The sequence below is a fragment of the Poeciliopsis prolifica genome, unplaced genomic scaffold (genome assembly GCF_027474105.1).
Source record: "Poeciliopsis prolifica strain line A6 unplaced genomic scaffold, Auburn_PproV2 SCAFFOLD004, whole genome shotgun sequence".
Lineage (NCBI taxonomy): Eukaryota > Metazoa > Chordata > Actinopteri > Cyprinodontiformes > Poeciliidae > Poeciliopsis > Poeciliopsis prolifica.
In genome coordinates, this window is record NW_026562379.1 from 11,577,001 (window position 1) to 11,596,939 (window position 19,939).

The window sequence follows — 19,939 nt, forward strand, 5'->3', positions numbered from 1 at the left end:
GTCTGGCAAACTGTAAGAAGGTTCAAGGCTATAAAGTAAAGTGAAGTTGCTACAGTTCAGTTTGAAACATAAATAACTGCACTCTAACCTTTGATTCAAACAATCAAATTTAGAACCATGAAAGCTTTATTTCTGCGTGAACAAGTTTGTTTTATTTACAGTTAAGCTCAAGATCAGTCACAAGTCATATATACAGTCTTATATACAGTCTTATACGTCAACATTGACTTGTTTTTCTGTTTATAAAAGCTCAATAATGTACAGTAAGATAAATATGAAGTTCATTGTTGAGGTAATTACAGGTCAGTCTTACTGGTCATAGAAGCCCAATCAGAGCAAAGACTCTGTTGACCAATATAGAGTTAACCAGTCCAACAGCTGTGTATGTTGCAAACTTGGATGGTACTTCTATCTCCTTCCTCCTGGCATTTTTATCCGTTTTCGGAGCACTGTACCAAGAATACAACACGTCCAAACTCAGTTTCTTCACTATCTGCCGAGTTCCCACCAGGGCAACCACTCCCAGCAGGCTGCGTCCAGCCCCTCTCGCCACAGACAGTGCCGTTACGGTGGGTAGAGGGACAGGTAACGGCCCCCGGGGTTCAAAAGCGTCGCCCAGCTGCACATTGGCCCAGTATCCTACTGAGCAACCAGCGCACACGCCGAGAATGGTGGTGGTGTCTCCTCGTGTGGTGCTGTAATGGTCCAGCTCTGGGTATGTGTAGCTTAGGAAGAGCAGCAGTGACAGAGCGATGATGGGGGACAGTGGGCTAGTCAGCTGGAAGCTGTCGAAGGATTCCCAGAAAGGGTAGGTGAGCAGAATCAGGACGGCAGTGATCAAAACGCCACAAACCACATCCTGAAAGCACAGCAATGGCAGGATTTAGTCAGCATGTTAGATGACGTAGTGTCATTAGGTTCGATTCTTAACTAAAATCCAACAATTCTACAAATCTGAGATGTATGAGACTGTTATAATTTGTGGCTATAGGCATAATTGTTGTCCAAATCAAAGGTTTTGCATCGATGCCACCTCCTGACATTCATTAGTTGGCAGCTGAGTTACATTTTTTGTAAAGACAAGACAGAGTAGATTTAAAAGTGCATCATTAATGATCCAGGCTTTTGTGATAAAGCAAATGATGGTTGTAGTTTTTCAATGGCAGCGGAGGAAGTGAACGAAACTGTTCAGCTGGACCGGCTTCCAAATATTGCATAGATTTTGTTGACTTATATTTGTCGTTTTTGAAGATCCTCTATATGAGTATTTCCCTGTGGATTGTTGAGTTTTCTTTTTTGTTGAAAGAAATATGTACCACAAAAAAGCACAACCTAATAAGACCAGTTGGTTGAGGATATTTCTGCTAAATCAGTAGTATAGCTACAAGCCTGCATTTGTTATGTTTATATTTCTATCGCCTATGTGTGTGTGTGTGTGTGTGTGTGTGTGTGTGTGTGTGTGTAGGTGGTGACTGGCTCACCAGAACTGAGTGCATGCCAGTGTAGAGCCGGCTCAGAGACACCAGAGACGAGAGCGTCACAGCGATCAGCAGGCCTGTCTGGAAGCAGAACTGACACAGAAACACACATTTACCACCAAGCATCACTTTGACACAATCACAAGTTAATTCTAAGGAAAAATGACACACTTTCCCCCAGATATTCATGCTTTCATCAAATCTTTGCATATTCACATGTAATTCCTCTCTGCGTCAGCCTGCCTGTCAACAACGCACTGCTCCTTTGTCTTGCTAGTGTTTCTCTCTTCCTGCTCCCTAGACTCCCCTCCGGCCCCCGCACACACTTTTACCTATGGTGGCAGCTTTTATCCCCCATTCCCATTTAAATAACAGTGAGAAGAGAAGCCTCCTGTATTCATCCACCTCAGCGCCTTTTTTAGTCTTTTCCTGTCCTTTGCAGCTGGAAGCCTATTCAGTGGTAGTTCATAAAGAGGGAGGGGTTTTATTTCTGAATGGCCACAAAGGATACCAGGGACAGGAGGGGGTTGGGGGGTTCGGGAGTCAGTCTGTGATTGACTGCCGTGACCTCCGACCTGCTTTGGGAAAAGGCTGAGTTGCCCCGAGGACTTGAGCAGCAGCCTGCTTCTCATCTATATTTGTGCGTGCTCTTCTCTGTCAGGGGATTCCTGGAGGAATTTTAGGGCACAGTTAAACGCTCTACTGTACTTTGGTGTCTCAGTTGTTGGTCCAATTTCTCTGACCCTCTGAGCAGAGATCAAGTGGAAATGATCTGACCACAAATCAGTCTGACAGCTCCAGAGCCCGCTTAAAACCTCCCGGCTGAGGCGATTTCTCGTTCGTCCTGGTCTTCACCACAATACAGAGCTTGATTAAGACAGCTAATAATTGGCTCCTTGAGTGTTTTATTGACTTGGCAGTAGAGATGGAGAGATAAAAAGAGGAAGAGTGAAGAGGAGGGAGGCGGAGAAGTGGTCTGACAGTCATTGACTCATTGCAGTCTATCAGAGGATGAAGCAGCAGCTCGATGGGTGTGGCTGATATGTGACTGATGGTGACGGCTGCGCCTGCCTTTCACGGCCCATTGTCCAGCAGGCAGGACAGCATGTGATGGACAGCAGGACCACTCCCTTCATTTCAATCTGCTACCCCATGGCTCAAAGTAATGCAAGTCGGGAAGGATGCTGATTTAACACTATTCCCTGCCTTTTTGATTATAGAAGGTGATTCATTTGCAGCCAGAATAGTGGTAATGACACAACAAATATTTAAAGTAAGGACCTTTTATGAATTAAGCTGATTTAAATAGTTTGCAACGTTGAAACTAGTTACATTCATTCAACTGCTTTTACTTGAGCAATGTTTTGATTAACTATTGCTGCTCTTACTTGAGTAAAATTTCAGAATATTCCGTCCAACTTCCATGAAGAAAGAACAACTATATTTTAACCAAGAATATAAGAGACAGAGTCACACACTTATCTCTGGTAGGAAATACATTTTTAGGAATTGATGCGAGATCTTCAAAACGAAGTACATGGTGGTGGTGTTATGCTGTGGGCTGTTTTTCTGTCTGTGTAATGCTACATTGTGCATAGTTGATATGATCATAAGGATTGACTTCAAATCCACAGATTAATACATTTAGACAAAATGTGATCGTATTTGTGGACTGGAGGAGCCATTTATCCTCTCCTGTGTTTGTCGCCACCAGGGGGCATATTTTATTTTGAGTTCTGAGTGTCTGACAGGGGACGGGGTTATTTAAGGTCAACCATGACCTCTTCATGGTTGTTAAGGGGAAGAGGCAACAGTTTTCTCCTGTGCTTGGTTTGATGTCGAATTTGTGGTTTTCAATGGAAATAGTAGAAAAATGGACATAGTCCAGACAATAAATTACTTTATTGTAAGTCAAACTAAAGATTGGCATCCTGAATCTTACTTGAGCGCGCGTAAAACCAACGCCTTTCAGGAACAACAATCAGTAGCGTAAAATACAGGATTTAAGCCGCCACATGGACGATGCTTCCACACATTCACCAAAACTTGTCTTATAAATGAAAAAGCCCCAGAATAAATAAATCCCAGCAGGCACAAACTGTGTGGTGCCTGCTTGAGCTCTGAGGAGGATGGATCCTGTGTTTTATGATCTGATTGCTCTTAGGTTTTGATTGCTACTAAATGTGTGCAATCAAAGTGCAGCTTACTGAGAGACTCTTCACTAAATGTTGGTGCGGCGCCTGCAAACATTTCAGCCAGTGTAACTGAAATAGATCCAGAATTAATATAACTTGTGCACCCATTGTTTTTTTGTTTTACAACACTTTGAACACATGTAGTTTTGAACTGGGTTTCAAAACAACAATTCAAATAGGTTCTTAAAAGCCCAAAATGAAAGATTAATTTACACGATGAGAGTATGGGAACTTCTCAAAGGAGCTGTGAAAGACTCTAATGGAGGCTGATAAAGCCATTCTGAATTGTGTGGTTTTAGAAACACTTTAACTCTCTGCTTTCTATTAACAGTGACATAGAGAAGATGCTCCTAATTTGGACTTCTTAGTCATAAAGACTCATCCAAAGTCAATTATGTGCATTCCAATTCAGTCACAGTAATTAAACAGTTCAATCAAGTTAAGTTTAGCAGGTCTAGTGGTGAAACGTTTTCTAAGAAAACCCAGCCAACATCATAGAGTCACTGAGCCATCCTCCTCCTGAATCAATGTGGAGACGGTGCAATGGACTTCTTCAAAGCGTTTGTCTCCAGGTGTTTGTCACCCCTTTACCACAACGGCACGCCTTGTGAACTGCTTCCTTTCTTACTTCAAAATAAGAGCCTATTTCAGCTGAAAAAGTCACCTGCAGACTGCAGGTGGATAGCACTCTGAAACAGACTCCACTTTGACAACAGATGTTGGATAGGATTTGCGACTTTGAAAGTGAGTTTGATCATATTTTATAATGAAGTCTTTCTGACAACGTTAAAATGAATTAGTTTGTATTTCAAAGAAAAGTAAAATCAACTATAAAAAGACATAAATTGCTTTTATCGGTCGCACTCTGATACATATCCACTATATTTGTTTTCCAGTTAACCTGTGGAAGTACTAGTCCATGATGTTTCACTGCAAACAAACATGTACGCTTACCTGTACTCTGGAGGGAGCGCTCAGTAAAAGTGTGAAGGAGATGGCAGTGGCGGCCATGGCGTGGGTGGACGGCAGTCCGTACTCCGCGTCCACGCGTGTCTCAAGCTTGACCACAGGCGGTGAGGGCGGGCGAGGAAGCTTCAGCAGGTCCTTCATCAACTGGCCAACGTACATCACCAACTGGAGCAGAGATGAATAGATATTTTTAGTGTTTTTATTAATGCTTAATGGCAGCAGTTCATGTACTGAGGTACAAACCATCCTAATGAGCCAGTTATAAGATAACACAAACAGCTTCAAAAAAACATGACATGCTTTATTCTTTTATGCTTAATTTTTTAATCTTTCTAATCATTTTGGCAATATAAAGTCAAAAAAAATACATTTTAATTGTTCTTTAAAATGTAAAAAACTAACAAACAGAAAAGCCTTCAAGTGGAGAATAAATTGGGTCAAACTTTTTCTCCCACTTACAATGACTAAAATCAGACACATCATGTATCACATCAGTTCCTTATGAGTATTTTTGCTTTTCTACTCTTCACTGATTATCTCCTGTGAGGATAGCAGGGTGATATCGGCTGGCTGATAGTCTGAGCTCTCTGCTTGTTTTGCGTCTGTAGTTCTCTGTGCTCTCTTTGCTTCCTGCCATGACTTCTTATGTGGTTTGAAAATTTAAATATTTCCAAAAACAAACTGTCTGCCTCATATACAAGAGAAGAAAAAGCCTTTATTTATCCAGCTGACCAGCAGTGCAGAAGGGGCACTGCTTTGTTCCTCTATGATCCATATTATGATGGAAAAACTTAGGTAATGTGAAGCCCTATTTTTTTCAAAAACCTTGGTATATTCTGATACTTGTTACCAACCACTAACTTGCACATTTCAGTTACTTATACCTCCATATTTCTCTTACAATTAACCTTTCTGGCTAGTGACCAGAAAGGAGTAAAATGAAACAAAGAAACACACAAATGAAGGAAGAACGATTTTTGAAAAAGTAAAAATCCTGATGACCATTTGCTTTGAAACTAACCTCCAGTTCTCATAAATATCTAATCAGCATCCCAACTCAAGGATCAAGCTGCACAAAAGTGCAGATCCCACACAGTATAAAGTGACAATGCTGCAAATGTGCAGTAACTAAATCTATTATAAGAAACAGAGTTGAAGACAGCAGACTTTGCTGATGCACTGTTTTCAGCATCTTTAGGTGAGACTTTGCTATTCATCTGACAAAAGACCAGAGCAAGGTGAATTCACACGTGGGTGGGTGTGGGTGTACGTCTCTGCATCTGCGCCCAGCCAAATATGCTGCATATTCTCTTTCATGAGAATATGCGACGGGATAGGCAGGCCCGCTCCGGCTCCAGGTTTATTTAAAGCCAGGCCTTGTATATTTAATGAATGGCTGTCTTAGTGAGGAGCAGGAAGGCAGTGAGTACAGAGGGAGCAGGACAGTAATGTATGTGTTTAAGGAGAAGAACAGAGAGGTTGTTATTACAATCCCATTTGATACAGCAATCAGTGAGATTTTGTTACCATGGCAAAGGAGACATTAAAGTACCTCGACTGATCCATTGTTTCTGCTCATGTGGAGACACAGTGAGCTTTTTAGGACTTGAGGCAGACACTGAACAGGAGGAAAGCAGGCTGCAGAGATTCATTCTGTTTTAGCCACAAGGGCAATATTGAGGGTAAGCGATGATGATACGAAACAAAACCTGAAAAATAGCTTGACTCCTCACATAAATACTAGATGGGACTGCAGCCAGATTTTTTTTGTTTTGTTTTCACAAACCAATCTACTTCTTTTATAACTATAAAAATCTTATCATGCAGGGTCAGTGCTAGAAATTGAAGTCAGAAGAGGGGGTAACATTTTGACCATTGGAGTTTACAGTTATGACATAGCCAAAGTCAGCTAAAAAATAAATTATCACAAAACCTAACAATGGAAAATCAGAGCCTGAGTTTTACAGTTTCCATAAACTGGAAAACAAAATTGCCTGTGTTGGACCTTATGAAGAGAAGTTTCAGGAAGGAAACTCATGTCATGGGCAGCATAAAGTGCTTTGGAGTCCTCTGACTTAATAATGTGCTACCTTATTAAGCAGATAACAAATGCAGGATGATTTACCATTCACCATGTAAAATGACTCAGATTAAAGCCCATTCCTGGTACCTTAATGCTTTGCAACATTTTATTTTGATGTGTCATGTGAAATATTAATAAAACACAAATCTCTTTGTGGCAAAATGTGAACAAAAGTAAAAATATTTCTGAGACTAAGTGTCTTCTCCATTTGTTTTTAAGTATATGCTTTTCCGCTCTCCTTCTAGTCTGTTACTGTGTAGTGGTGTGTGTAATTATATATATGTAAAGCAGTGTGTGGCAACAATACAGATTCTGGCGGCCAAAATGACTTCACCCTCAAATTTGATGGTGACAGCTGTTGTTACAACACCAATCTAAACTTATGACACTATAGCTAACTCCTACAAATCTTATACGGAACGACAATGACCATAAATTTGCAGTAAAATCACAACACTGACAATCTAACTGTAACTAAAGGGGAAAAAACAATGTTGCACTTTTATTCACTGCAGCCTTGTTATGTACAGATGCTGTTTTCCATTTTATGTTGCCCTTGGGTCATTTCTGAATATAAAATGTGCTATTACCATATTCATCTGGACTTTACATGCACAACTCCTAACAGAAAACAGACAATAAACAAGGGACAGACAATGGCAAGCTCATTCAGTACACACGCTGTATTCATACAGTAATCCATACGACAGTGTGTCTCTGTCCTCACACACTGAATCTGTCGTCCAGCTCGAGTAAGAGCATGATGCGACACCCTTATCTTCTACACAGACATCACATTGAGCTGCCTCATTGATGGCTCTGTGACATTCACATCAAAAGGCCTGACCCCACAGACACACTCCGCACATTAAGGGAAGAGTTAAAGATTGTCTGACTTTGTGAATAAGTATATTGATCGAGCCGAGAGCAGATTCAGACTTTGATCTTTCCACGTTTGGGTAGGACTGTCGGGTGTGAGCATTTTGAGACGGTGGGCTGGTGCACAGGTTGTTGTCTGTAAGGCCGGAGACACGCTATGTGTGATGAGTATCTTTTTCTTCCACAGTGTCATGACTACAGTTTTTTTCAGCTGTTTTTGTGTATTTCTGCAATACTCCTCAACATCTGTAAAACAATAAGTGCCTTTCTTTTAACAACTGATACAAAAAGCAAAACACTATGGGTTACTCCAGAAAACACGCTTTCTTTCTCAAAGTTCTGAGTTTGTCTCTTAAAAGTCCGACCAAGTCATTGTGATATAGAAAGAAAAAGACAGCACTGCAAAGCAAAAAAAAAAAAAAAACATAAAAGTAGAAATAGGAGCATAAAACAATCTGCTTAAGAAAAATTTGACATGGAGTGCTAAAGGAAATACGGTGACGTTTTCCGACATTTTCGGACCGTTATGGTAAAACCAAAGTTATTCTAGCAAGTTTATTGTAACTTGTGTTTTACCGTAACATCTGACCGTTGTGGCTTTTTATTTTTGTTGGCCCTTCTGGGCCACTGTATAAAAAAAATACACTATCTATAAATCATATTTATATAACCCCTCAGATTTGCTTAGAACTGTTTTTATTTTTTAAATACACCAGAATCCTGGATTAGTGCTTGCTTTTATTAATATATTTGGCTTCTAGTGTTACTACCTGCAAGCATATGTTGAAATATTCTCTCTGGCAGAATATTTGCATAATATCCAATGTACTATGCTAAAGTTTTGCAAAACTATCATGCAATTCCTGACCATATAGTTTCGCATGACTACTGTTTTCTAAGTCAATCAAAGTCGATCTGCGATGAAAACCAAGAAAGAACATTAAAGGACAGTAGTGAAGCATGTGTGTGTTTATGTCTGTAGCTCAGCTTTATCCTTAGATAACTCCAACATCACAATGGCAAGGCGCTGTAGCGAGTGAGAGGTGCAGGGTGATGAGCCCCCAGGGCAGACAGACCAAATGGCTGGTTCAGAGAGAGAAAGCTCAAACGCTGATGAGGCCAATAAAACACTCTACAGAGTGAGGCTGGTAATGCCTAACTCGAGGGAGGGCAATGAGTGTGTTTAGCAGGCGACAGAGAGATTGCAAGTATGTGTGTGTTGGAGTTTATGTGTGTGTTTGAAATGGAGTTCACACGGGGCCGTGGCGCACCAGAAGAATAGTCTCTCTTCTTCCTGGGGGGCCAAACAAGGGGTTCAGATACAGGGCACCCACCGAGCGCTTGAGGCAGGGACATGAAGGGCACAAAAACACGCTGCCCATCACACACTCTGAGGGAGTGAGGCGGTATGACTGCCTGTGTGTCATGAAGGTTTCATTTGACATGTTTCCTGTCATACAGGGCAGGACACTGTCTCAATAAACATCTAAAAGAGGGAGGCAAGCTGTCTTTTGGCGCTGAGATGTCCTCTTATGTGTCGTCTTGCTATGTCAGGGGCCGTAGACTAGCTAGCCCTTGTGTCCCTGCCTGTTGGCCTGAGGATATAATGGCCTTGGTGGTGTCAGAGACAGGTCACTGGAAGGAGGTCAAACGATGAAAGGAGGTTGAAAGGTGAAGAGAAGGAGACAGAGCAACATGACAAGAAAGGCGGTATTGTGAAGGAGGAGAACATCATCCTGACAGTTTGTGTTTGTGCCTGCTAAGGTTATCTCACAGATATACACGGCCAGAGGTGATCTCTCTTTGGCTGAAACTTACGGTCCACATGTTGACAAGGCGGCGGCAGAGGAACGGGTCCAGATTCCAGTGTATGCAGGGCAGGCAGGTGATGTAAAACACTTCATGACCTAGACCAGCTGAGAACAGGAAGAGGAAGTGGAGCAGCCAGTTTCTTACCTCATACTGAGGCTTTTTGCAGTCCTACACAGAGGAAACATTATTATTATTTAATCTGGCTGCCAATGTCTACTATGTTGATGTGTTTGTTAAAGAAAAGCAAACACTTACTAGATTTATCAAACAAAACTAGCCCTCAATAGTTGCAATACTGTGACATGATCTGACTCCAAGAAAAGTTGCCTACTAAAAATGGTTTTTTTCCTGTATGTAATTCTTACACAACTTCAATCTGACTGCGCACTGCCAGTCAGCTCGTTGAAAGACACATGCCACACTTTTCTCTCAAAAGAAAGACACTTTTGGGCATTAAGGAATATTTCTGTATTGAAAATAAAAGACCATCATCAGCTGTGGTGTCCGAACAGAAAAGTCACCTGTTATAACACTTTTACGAGTATGGCAGAGAAGATATGTCATTTTGATTGGGTCTATGTAGCCCAATCAAAATCACATTGTATGCAAGTTTTACACACCATTATATACCAGTGAAGTCAACAATGTCCTTTAAACTTAGCCACATAAAAAATATATTCTTTTAAATTGCAGTGTTAATACAGTGATTTTGTAAAACTGCAATATGTGTTACACCAGGAGAAACTCAAACGTGGCCCTGCCTGCACAGACCGACATAAAACATAATAGAACTCTGCAGCTAAAGCCAGCAGAGGAATCATTGGAATAAGATTAGATCCATTAATCCAATTTTGCAACCGGCCCACTGTCTGGTGGCTACACCCTTTTCCTTTATCCTCATTTTGTACACACACCACAAAAATGAATTTACCACAGTGTTTAATTCAACAATTCATTCAAATGATTTCAATTTCTATCACATTAATGTTTATAACAGAGTATCAATTTCAAAAGATATATACAACAATCATAAAATTTGTGTTTTCTTATTTCCATTCAGTTCATCTGAACATTATTGGAACTATAATCGGTGTTATTTTAGTAAGCAGAGTTTTAAAATCTCATTAACTCATCCTACTTAAGTGTCTACTCAGAAAATCCCCAGAAAATCTGCCCAAGTAAAATCTATACACCTAATACATGAGTTCTATTGATTCAATTCTAAAAGTTTGTTTAATATAGCTAATATAGACCATTTAGCCTTTTATATGAAAGTAAAAAAGCATAAACATCCTGTACACGACTTGTCTTGCTGCGCAGGAAGAGCAGACCTGACAGACAAGAAAAGCCAGTCAAACTTTGGATCTGACGCTTTGATTAAGCATGTGCTCTCCAGTTGGTTTATCCTTTTTTTTATTCTAATGTATCTGATGCAGGATCTACGTGTAAACCAACTCCAGCTCTCTTCTTGTTCTAAACATATTAGCAGGGATATCTAGAGACCTTGTATTCATAGTTTGAGTTGCTGTCCTGCCGGTCCCTGCTTCCCTCCAGCTGCCCTCCTGGTTTCTCCCGCCTGATCGGGGCTCCGTTCGCAGATCGGCTCCCTCCGGGGCCTGGATGGGACCCTTCGACCAAGTACAGCCCGCATCTTCTCTGGAACCGGGCCACAAGCTCCGGATCCTGGAGGTAGGCCATCAGTTCCTGCATGTCGGGTGAGCAGGCCGACGGAGCAGGAAGTGTCGGTGAGCGATGCGGCTGATCTGCCTTCCGTAGAAGAAATCACGGAGAATGAGAGCGAACATCCCGGCAAGGTGCGGCTGCTGTGTCACAGGTGAGCTCAGCGGGGGCGGGGCTACAACAGGGATCAACCAGTAGCTGTGAGTCTGTGGTGGCGATTCTGTGACCTTTATACCAGACATAGCAAGTGGAAAGTATTTATAGCCTAATATTGCTGCAAGGATTCGTGAGGATTCGTAAACATACGTCAATGACTGATAGAGAGAAAGAGACAGAGGAGCTTGGGGAAGGAATTACCTGCAGATTAGTTTATGTTTCTACCAGCGTTGCACAATAAATTTGATCAAATTTGCTTTGCAAAAAAAAAAAAAAAAAAAAAAAAAAGGAAGCTCAATCAGACTACAAAGAGAGTGGCTGTAAGTTACAAGTTTTGCTGCAAATTCGTAATTGGATTTAGGTCTGAACTTTGACTATTCCATTCTAAGACATGATGATGCTTCACTCTTAAGCTATCCCATTGCAGCCGTGATTGTTTGTTTTCGGTTGTAATGCAGGAATGTGTTCTATCAACCCAGCCTTTGTTTTTTTGCAAACCTCTATAATGATTGCTTTGTATTTTATTTCCCATCCATCCATAACCACTGCATGCCTTCATACCACACTTCCAGAAAAGGAAAGATTTATTGCATGCATAACTCACAGTTGTCCTTAGGACAGATGCAGTGGGTCTGCGCAACACTTCCAACGTCACCATGTGCCTCTCAGCCTTCTCCAATAAATACAAACCCATCCAAAAATCAAAGCATCAAAAAACAGATCCACCAGAACAGGTCTGTAGTTTAGGCTGTTACACAACTGAAGTACTGTCAGGATTAAATGTTACTCTTTTTAAAGTTTTTTTTTTTTGCTTTTTATGCATGTGCTATCACAACAGCATGCTGCATATACTAAAGGAAATTATTTTTATTTCATTAATTATTTCATTTTTTTAAACTATCAGCAACAGAACTACTCTAACCCTTTTCTGGCTTTATATTAGCAAAGAACTTTAACCTCAGAGTGTGAAGCCTCATATCAGACACAAAAAACTATTTATAACCCTTCTTCTCTGTCCCCAAGAATGGACGTCAGCATGAACAGCTGGGCGTGCACACGCTACGCACAGCTGTTTACCACAACATAAGTTATGACTCGATATTATTTTGGAGGACAGTTTAATCGGATCAGACCACAAACTCAGTTCCTGTAGAACAATAAGCTTCTGTAGCTTCTAAAGTGGCTGCAGTGTTCCTTCGAGTCATCATCCATTTGTCCTTTTGGATTTGCTTGGCTGTATTTCTTCTGTCCCTAAACAGATCAGAATTCATCTGAGCTGCAGCTGTCCTTTGCTCCAGCATCTGTCAACCCCCAGAGGTGTTGTTGTAAGCCATGGTCCTTTGAAAAAGTGTTTGTACCCTTGCACTTTTTCACACCTTCAGTCTACAACCACAAACTTCTGTGTGTTTTATAGGGATTTTATGAGACAGACTAATTAAAGGGGAGATAATGAAGTACAGAAAAAATGATCATCTATTTTCTTTTTTTTTTTGTAAAATGTAAATCTGAAAAATGGTACACATTTATTCAAACCCTTTCAGTCTGATACCTTCAAATAAAACCTAGTTTACCGAGTCGCTAATGTTTACCAGTGACCTGAAGCCCCAGCTTGACCGTGAAAGAAGCTAAGATATAAAGCTTATTGCAAATTGCAGTAAAATGCATACAAATTCACACCACACTTTTCAGATGTTCACTGCAAGAAAAAAATACTTTGAAAATAATGCATACATATCCGTGTACTTCTCAATAATGTGCTTCTTGCCTGTCATAAAATTCCTTTGAAATATTTTAGAAATTTCTGTACTGGGACAAAATATGAAAACATTAAAGGGGTTTCTTTGCCATGTAAGGCATATAATATTTAGGCTTCATGGCTTTAAAGACTGGGATGTTTACATATTCAGTCATATGAATTATTCGAACGCAATAAACAATTTGATTAATCGTTTTCAGTTGGTGTTCAACACAGTAAACAGAGGCACGCTGACAGTCAAAGGTCAGAGAAAGTGAGAAGGTCTCGGAGAAACAGCTGGCCGGAGCTGACGTTCTGCTGCCATATACAGTCGGGTGAGTTTTGACGCTCTTTGTTCCAGGAAACAATGAAGTGGCTCCCACCTCCCACCCCCAAATGAGCGCATCCCACTGTACGCAGCGTCTACGTAATCTGGCTGCTGGAGCTCTGAGAACAACAACACGCTCTCGAGACTGAGAGATGCTGCTGGGACCCAGTGGATGATGCGCCCCGCGCTCCGCAGGAGTCACCGCCATTACATCATCGTCCCCCGCTCGAGAGCCGTTTGATCAGCGCCTCTCACTGGGATCCCGGCCGTTTGGATCGAGCAGCGGGGATTAATGAAACGCGCAACGATGGCGTTTCAATGAGAGCAGTGGAGGGGAGGGGGAGAGCAGGAGAGACGTGCACCGTCATCAGCATCTGTCCGCCAGCTCCCTTTGTTTTCACCGGAGAACGTGAATGGCGAGAGATGACATGGCAGAGGTAGACTTGCCGTCAAACGGAGCGGAGCCCCCCGGTGAGGCCTCCCCGGCGTTCCCCTATGAGGAGTACGAATGTAAAATCTGTTACAATTACTTCGACCTTGACCGGCGGGCTCCGAAGATCTTGGAGTGTTTGCACACGTTCTGCGAGGAGTGCCTGAACACGCTTCACCTCCGGGAGGAGCGGCCATGGCGCATCAGCTGCCCGGTGTGTCGCCACCGGACGCCCGTCCCGGACTACCGGATCCAGAACCTGCCCAACAACACCAAGGTGACGGAGGATTTCCCGCTCTACATCGACTCGGACCCCTTGCCGCAGGACGCTCTGCCGCCGTACCCTCCGCCTCTGCACCCGGCTCTGGTCGCCCTCCGCCGTGAGGAGGCGTCGGGCGCGTCCGGCGCCAGCCAGGCGACCCCTTCCACCACAGTGTCCACGGCCACTACCCTCTCTCAGGACTCGGTGCGCTACGACAGCTGTCAGAGCTGCAAGAGGGTGGCGTTGACCACCGGCTGCGTGTGCGTGATTTTCTCGTTCCTGTCCATGCTGGTGCTGCTGTTCATGGGCCTGATTTTTGTGCACAGCCACAGCATCCCCCCTTCTCCGGCCGGACCCATCTGCTTGTCTGTCGCCAGTATCCTGGCCATGTTCTCGGTGGTCGTTACGTGGCTTATCTGCTGGCTCAAATACAGACCTGACCACGAGACAGGCCGCGCGTCAGCTACCAGTAACTCCAGGAGGAACGCCTGATTGGCTGCTGGCTCTGATGTACCAGGGCTGTGTGTGTGGGTGTGTGTGTGTGTTTGTGAGACCATGTACATAGGAACCTCCTGGCAACTGATTTGTCTTCTTGCTCCCTTTACTTTTTATTTTTAGGGGAAATGGCCTTTTATCAGTATAGCAAACACCTAAAGGCCTTCATGTTGTTTGGAGCAATATAGGCCAACTTGATCCTTGATAATCTTTTTCCTAAACTTATGCACTGGACTTTGAGGTGGTCGCTGACTGGACGTGTTGCTGCGTGAACTTCTTGCTTTGATTAGATTTTTGGGGTGTATTTGGTTTGATAAAGAAACATGATGTACTTAGCTTTGGGTTTGGTACCCTGCCCTTCACTGTCTAGCTATATAATATGCATTTACCCCCACTGTGCCACTCACTGTATGATAACTGTCCACAGTGATTCAATCACATCTCAGAAACACCCACCAGTGTTATTGTACAGATATGCTCACTTTTGGGGTTTTGGTTGAAAGGGTTTGGTTTTGATGGATGCTTACTGTGTGTTTATGTGGTGAATCTTTAAATCGGATCCCAGCTAAGCTGCATCCACAATGGAATCATGTAAATAGGTCAGAGGTATGGACAACTGCTGCAAGGATGTTTGGCGTGATCAGCCTTTTTTTAGAGACCTTCCTTTGTGCTTTACCTTTATCTTGCAGGATGGTACTGTTTTTACTGCCCACTTCTTCCAAGCAAAGGAATACGAAGAGACAACTTGTGATTTTGAACTCGTGTTTTGCTACTTTAGTGCATGTGAGGTCATTCTATTCGTTTCTTTACTTTATGATGAAAGAGACAGGTTGTCTCCTGACTTTTGTGCCTCACCGTGTTTCTAAATGAAGGTAAACTTCACTGCTATCCGAATCAGACAGCGTCGAAGCTCTGGTGTAAATGGGGATTCCCTCATCTGCTCTCATCTGTTACTCACACTCTGGAAGTTAAAGACAGGGTTTTCCGACGTATAGCACCTTTTTGTATGTTAGAATAATGTAAAAGCTTTTGCATGTTGATTCCGAGGAGAGAAATGTTGGGCAGGTGCAGTCCAGATTCCCACTTCAGCTGCTTCCAAGTTCACCTCTCTTCTTTTTCTCCAAAGCCATAATTAAGAATTGTGTCACCTTTACAGGTGCAGTGAGCCATTTTTGAATTGGTTCATTTCCCATTAGGCCTGGAAACCAATTAGCTATACTCAAACAACAGACTGTCAGAATACAACTGATAACTTTTAGTTCAACGGGCTTAATTTTTGTGGTTACAAAAATACTCTTCAATTTGTTAAATTACGTCTTTAAATGTTAGAATGAATTTCTTTGAATTTGTCTGAAAACAAAGAGATTTGCCAACCTGACCCTCATGTCTGTGCTAGCTAGAAGATTTTTTTCTATCTCCAAATTATCAAACAAAAATCAATTTTTGAAATACTTTTATTGAACTGTATTAGCAAAATTTTAACTGATAATTAAGCTAATCTTGTTTAACTGGCAGGTCCTCCTTTCCCTTGACCACCCCAGCAAAGACCAGGCTTTTGTTGACAGTGCCTGCCTCAAGGTTAGAAAGCTCAGCTTACAAGTTGGACTTTATCATCAGCATAATCATAGTAGCTAAGATAAAAAAAAAGCTCTTAACTTTTAAAAAATTGATGGTTTGTGTTCTAAATATTTATCCATAACACGGATCATATTATCATAGTAGCCACTTTGTTCTGTATTAAGGGAGCCTAATCACCTACACTGTTAACATTGAAATTAATTGAACAATTTGTAAACAATTTGGGTAATAGAGTATTTCTGAGTAGAAATCATGTAAGTTCTACTGCTAAAAAACAACAACTTCCAAACATGTTCTAAAATTTGATTAGTTGTAACTGATTGCTTAGATTGTTTTGCTCTTCTGGTTTGTCCACTTTGCTAACAAGGAAGCACACATAACAATACTTTTTTCTATTAAGGCATAAAATGGTAATAAACATTTTGAATCTGTTCTTGTGATATATATAAATCTAAATGAATATTTCTGAGTAGACGTCACGTAGACTGAAAATGTAGTCGATTCATTAAATGAGTTGCATTCTAACCAGTTACATCGTTTCACTCCCCTTTTTTGTTCTCCAGTTTTAAAAAGAAGCTTACAAATAAATTGAGTTATGGAATGGAAATCGGACTTATTTTAGCAAGACGTTCAGAGACGCTTTACATGAAATCAGTCATTTCCATTCACACACGTTCACATTAATATAATTTTAACACATCAATATAAGATTGAGGCATGAAATGTTATTGAAGTAGTGATACATTTTAAATGTATTCAAACACTTGAATAGGCTACATTGTAAACGCTGTGGTTTTCACTTACAACCACACCTCACTGTCACTCATTGGCAAAGACTGTTTCAAGACTGACTTCATCTTGCTAGCTAACATAGCTTAAGCATTAGCACTGTAGCTGACCTAGTTTAGCTGGATGCAATCTTTAATTCTTGTTCCAACACAAAAACCACCAGTCTCTTTGTAGTTTTTAACATTTAATTGACAACACAATTTGTAACGCCCTTCCAGATAGGTGTCTTCTGGATACTGAACCAGATGAAGAAGAAGAGTTTGCTTAAGCAACATATTTAGTAAAATTAAGTTTAAAATGATTTTGTAGGCTTTGCCACCAAAATAAAGTAGATAATGTTAGCACTTTGCTACTATTGTCCATTACATTTACAAAGGTATTTCCTTCATTAAACTATAACTATATATTATATAAAATGTAATAGGTAATACCTTTCTAAAACATTTTTATTTTGAATGTGGCCGAGTTTAGGTAAATGCAGTAGGATTATGGATGTTGAAAGCTGGTAGGTAACTATACAAACACCCTGCAGATGATGTAATGAAAATATTTCCACCTTAAATGTTTGCATGCTGGAATACACTCCACGGAATTCAACAGAATCAGGATCAGACAGTGTAGTGTGATAGAAGGTGACTAAACTGGAGGGTGTTATTTTTGTGATTGTACAATTCTGATGCTTCATAATCTAAAACAAAATGTCAACATGAACTGTATTAATGTAAAACTGAGAAATTGTGAAGCTAACATGTTTTCCTCTGAGCGGTTCTGCTTGAAAGTATTCCTGGCTGCAGTGGAGGAGGGAAACAGCAAAGCCAGTTTCCCCTGGTTATTGATGGTTATGGAGCTAGAGCCCTGCCAGTCCCATTGCTCCAATCATCCTGCTCGACCTTTCCCCAACAAGTACGATGCACTTTCACCCTCTTATTTTACACAAGTAATGGGGTAAAAACCTTTGACCAATGTAAGCATAATGTATTTATTTCTGAGGACCTAGAAAACGTTGTCAGTTTTTATGAGAGTCTGTGGTTGTCGTTCAAGTTCCAAATGTATTTGCACAGAGAAATGTTCTTTATGTGCTGATTTACATGCATAAACACGTTTCAGTAATAAAGGAAACATGCATACCAGTCCCATTGGTTTCATTTGTCTCTCCGCAGAATGAAAGCAACAGCTGTTAGAGAGGCCTGTTACTTAGGCAGTTTTTTTTCTCTCATCTTAGCTCTTACATAATGTGGTTCACAATGAACTGAGTATGATCCAACTTGACACATTAAGCTCCCTGCTGTGCATCAAATATGCCCCCTACTGGATGACTAAGGATGTTACATGCTAGTGAACAAAAAAAAAAAAAAAAAAAAAAAAAAAAAGTGAAATCTCTTTCTAGTGTCAGGCAACAGGGTGGTTGCATTTTTCATGCAGAGTAAACTTCTGGTGGTTCAAGCTTGATGAAGTGCAAATAGATTTTTTTCAGAGTGAGCTAAATGCTAATTTTCCATTAATATCTCTTAGATTAGTCATACTAGTTCATACAAGGCCTCCCTGTTGGCTGAAATAAAACAAGCTTTTCATGAGCAGGACAGATAAAAGCCTGGGTGGACTACTCAGCAGTTAACTGCGGATGCATTCATGCGTCACATCACGGGCTTAACCGAAAAGTTCCAAAACCGACATGACGCATTTATTAAAGATGCCACATTCATGATATATCAACAGTGTATAAACAAGTTTGTATTTACTGGAAGTGAGGGCTGTTGTATCCAGGTATGTTTACAAGAAAATCATGTGTGATCAGTTTCTCAAACTGTGGTGCAAGTAAGGCTGCCATTTTCGAAATACGCGAAACAAAATGTTGTTGAAGGCGATTAAGAAAATAAATAGCAAACAAATTATTCACTATTTGGACTTGATATTCATTAAAAAAAAAGATGAGTTGTTCAAGCATATCAATCTTTGCTACAAAAAAAAAACCAAATATAAGAGAATGTTTTGGAAGATCTTTGGAGAACTCTCAGAAGAAAACGAAGCAAACTACTGTGAATTTAGAAGAAAAGGAATTTCTTGACAACATGGTCATACTTTGAAAAACATATCAGACGACGATGTAATACTTAAGACACATGGTTTAAAGTATTGCCTTTTTTCCTGTGGAGTCCCCCAAGGTTTTATTCTAAGCCCTGTCATGTTGGACCTCTGACATGTAAAACCATTAACTTTTGATATCCATCCATCCATCCATCCATCCATCCATCCATCCATCCATCCATCCATCCATCCATCCATCCATCCATCCATCCATTCATCCATCCATCCATCCATCCATCCATCCATCCATCCATCCATCCATCCATCCATCCATCCATCCATCCATCCATCCATCCATCCATCCATCCATCCATCCATCCATCATGTTAATTACATGTTTTTATGTATCTAAAAACATAGATAGCTAGCTAGCTAGCTATATATGTTAGCTAGCTAACATAGATACATGAAACATGAAATTAGTTTTTCTGCAGAATAGTCAACAAAACTTTTTTAAAAAATGTATTTAATAAAATTATATAATCACCTCCAGAAGCAAATTAAGTGTGTCCATCTTCAACTACTCTGACACCTCCCACAACTAGTAAGTATATCAACTTTGATACGTTTTAAAAAGCAAATATTTAGTCTCTTCCAACCCAACGTTTTACTTATGTGCTTATTTAACATTGTCTTGTTAATTAGTTTTCTTTTGTCAAAAATAAATTGGACAACAAAGTTGATCTGTTTGGTTGAAACAGCACCTTCTGCAGTCAAAATGAAAGTGGGATGTGAAAAGAATGCTAATTGTTTCTCGTTGCAGTTTTTTATGAAAATGTCCTAATTATCTTCAAATTAAGTTAAAATTAAATTGCATTCTACTTATTTGTCTTGGTCCCAAAATATAAAACTATTTGATAAATTTCTTTTAATAATAATAATAAGATCACATAACCAATCCTGTTTTTTATATATAATGAGGTTCTCATGATCCAAATACTAAAACATGCTGAGAGAGGAAATTAAGCAGATTTGACTGAAGCAG

The 19,939-nt window shown here is 40.7% G+C and overlaps 2 protein-coding genes across 2 annotated transcripts; one reads left to right on the forward strand and one right to left on the reverse strand.

Annotated features, from left to right (window-relative positions):
• Positions 1 to 140: 140 nt before the first annotated feature.
• sgpp2 (sphingosine-1-phosphate phosphatase 2) lies at positions 141 to 11,386 on the reverse strand. The gene is made up of 5 exons (XM_055027775.1): positions 10,920 to 11,386; positions 9,423 to 9,584; positions 4,628 to 4,807; positions 1,482 to 1,571; positions 141 to 859 (listed from the first exon to the last, which is right to left on the reverse strand). Exons 1-5 carry the CDS (start codon positions 11,124 to 11,126, stop codon positions 317 to 319), a joined length of 1,182 nt encoding a protein of 393 aa, XP_054883750.1. The 5' UTR covers positions 11,127 to 11,386; the 3' UTR covers positions 141 to 316.
• A 1,920-nt stretch (positions 11,387 to 13,306) lies between these two features.
• LOC129359309 (E3 ubiquitin-protein ligase rnf152-B) lies at positions 13,307 to 18,001 on the forward strand. Its single transcript, XM_055028852.1, has one exon. The coding sequence runs from the start codon at positions 13,729 to 13,731 to the stop codon at positions 14,497 to 14,499; it is 771 nt and encodes a 256-aa protein (XP_054884827.1). The 5' UTR covers positions 13,307 to 13,728; the 3' UTR covers positions 14,500 to 18,001.
• Positions 18,002 to 19,939: the final 1,938 nt, after the last annotated feature.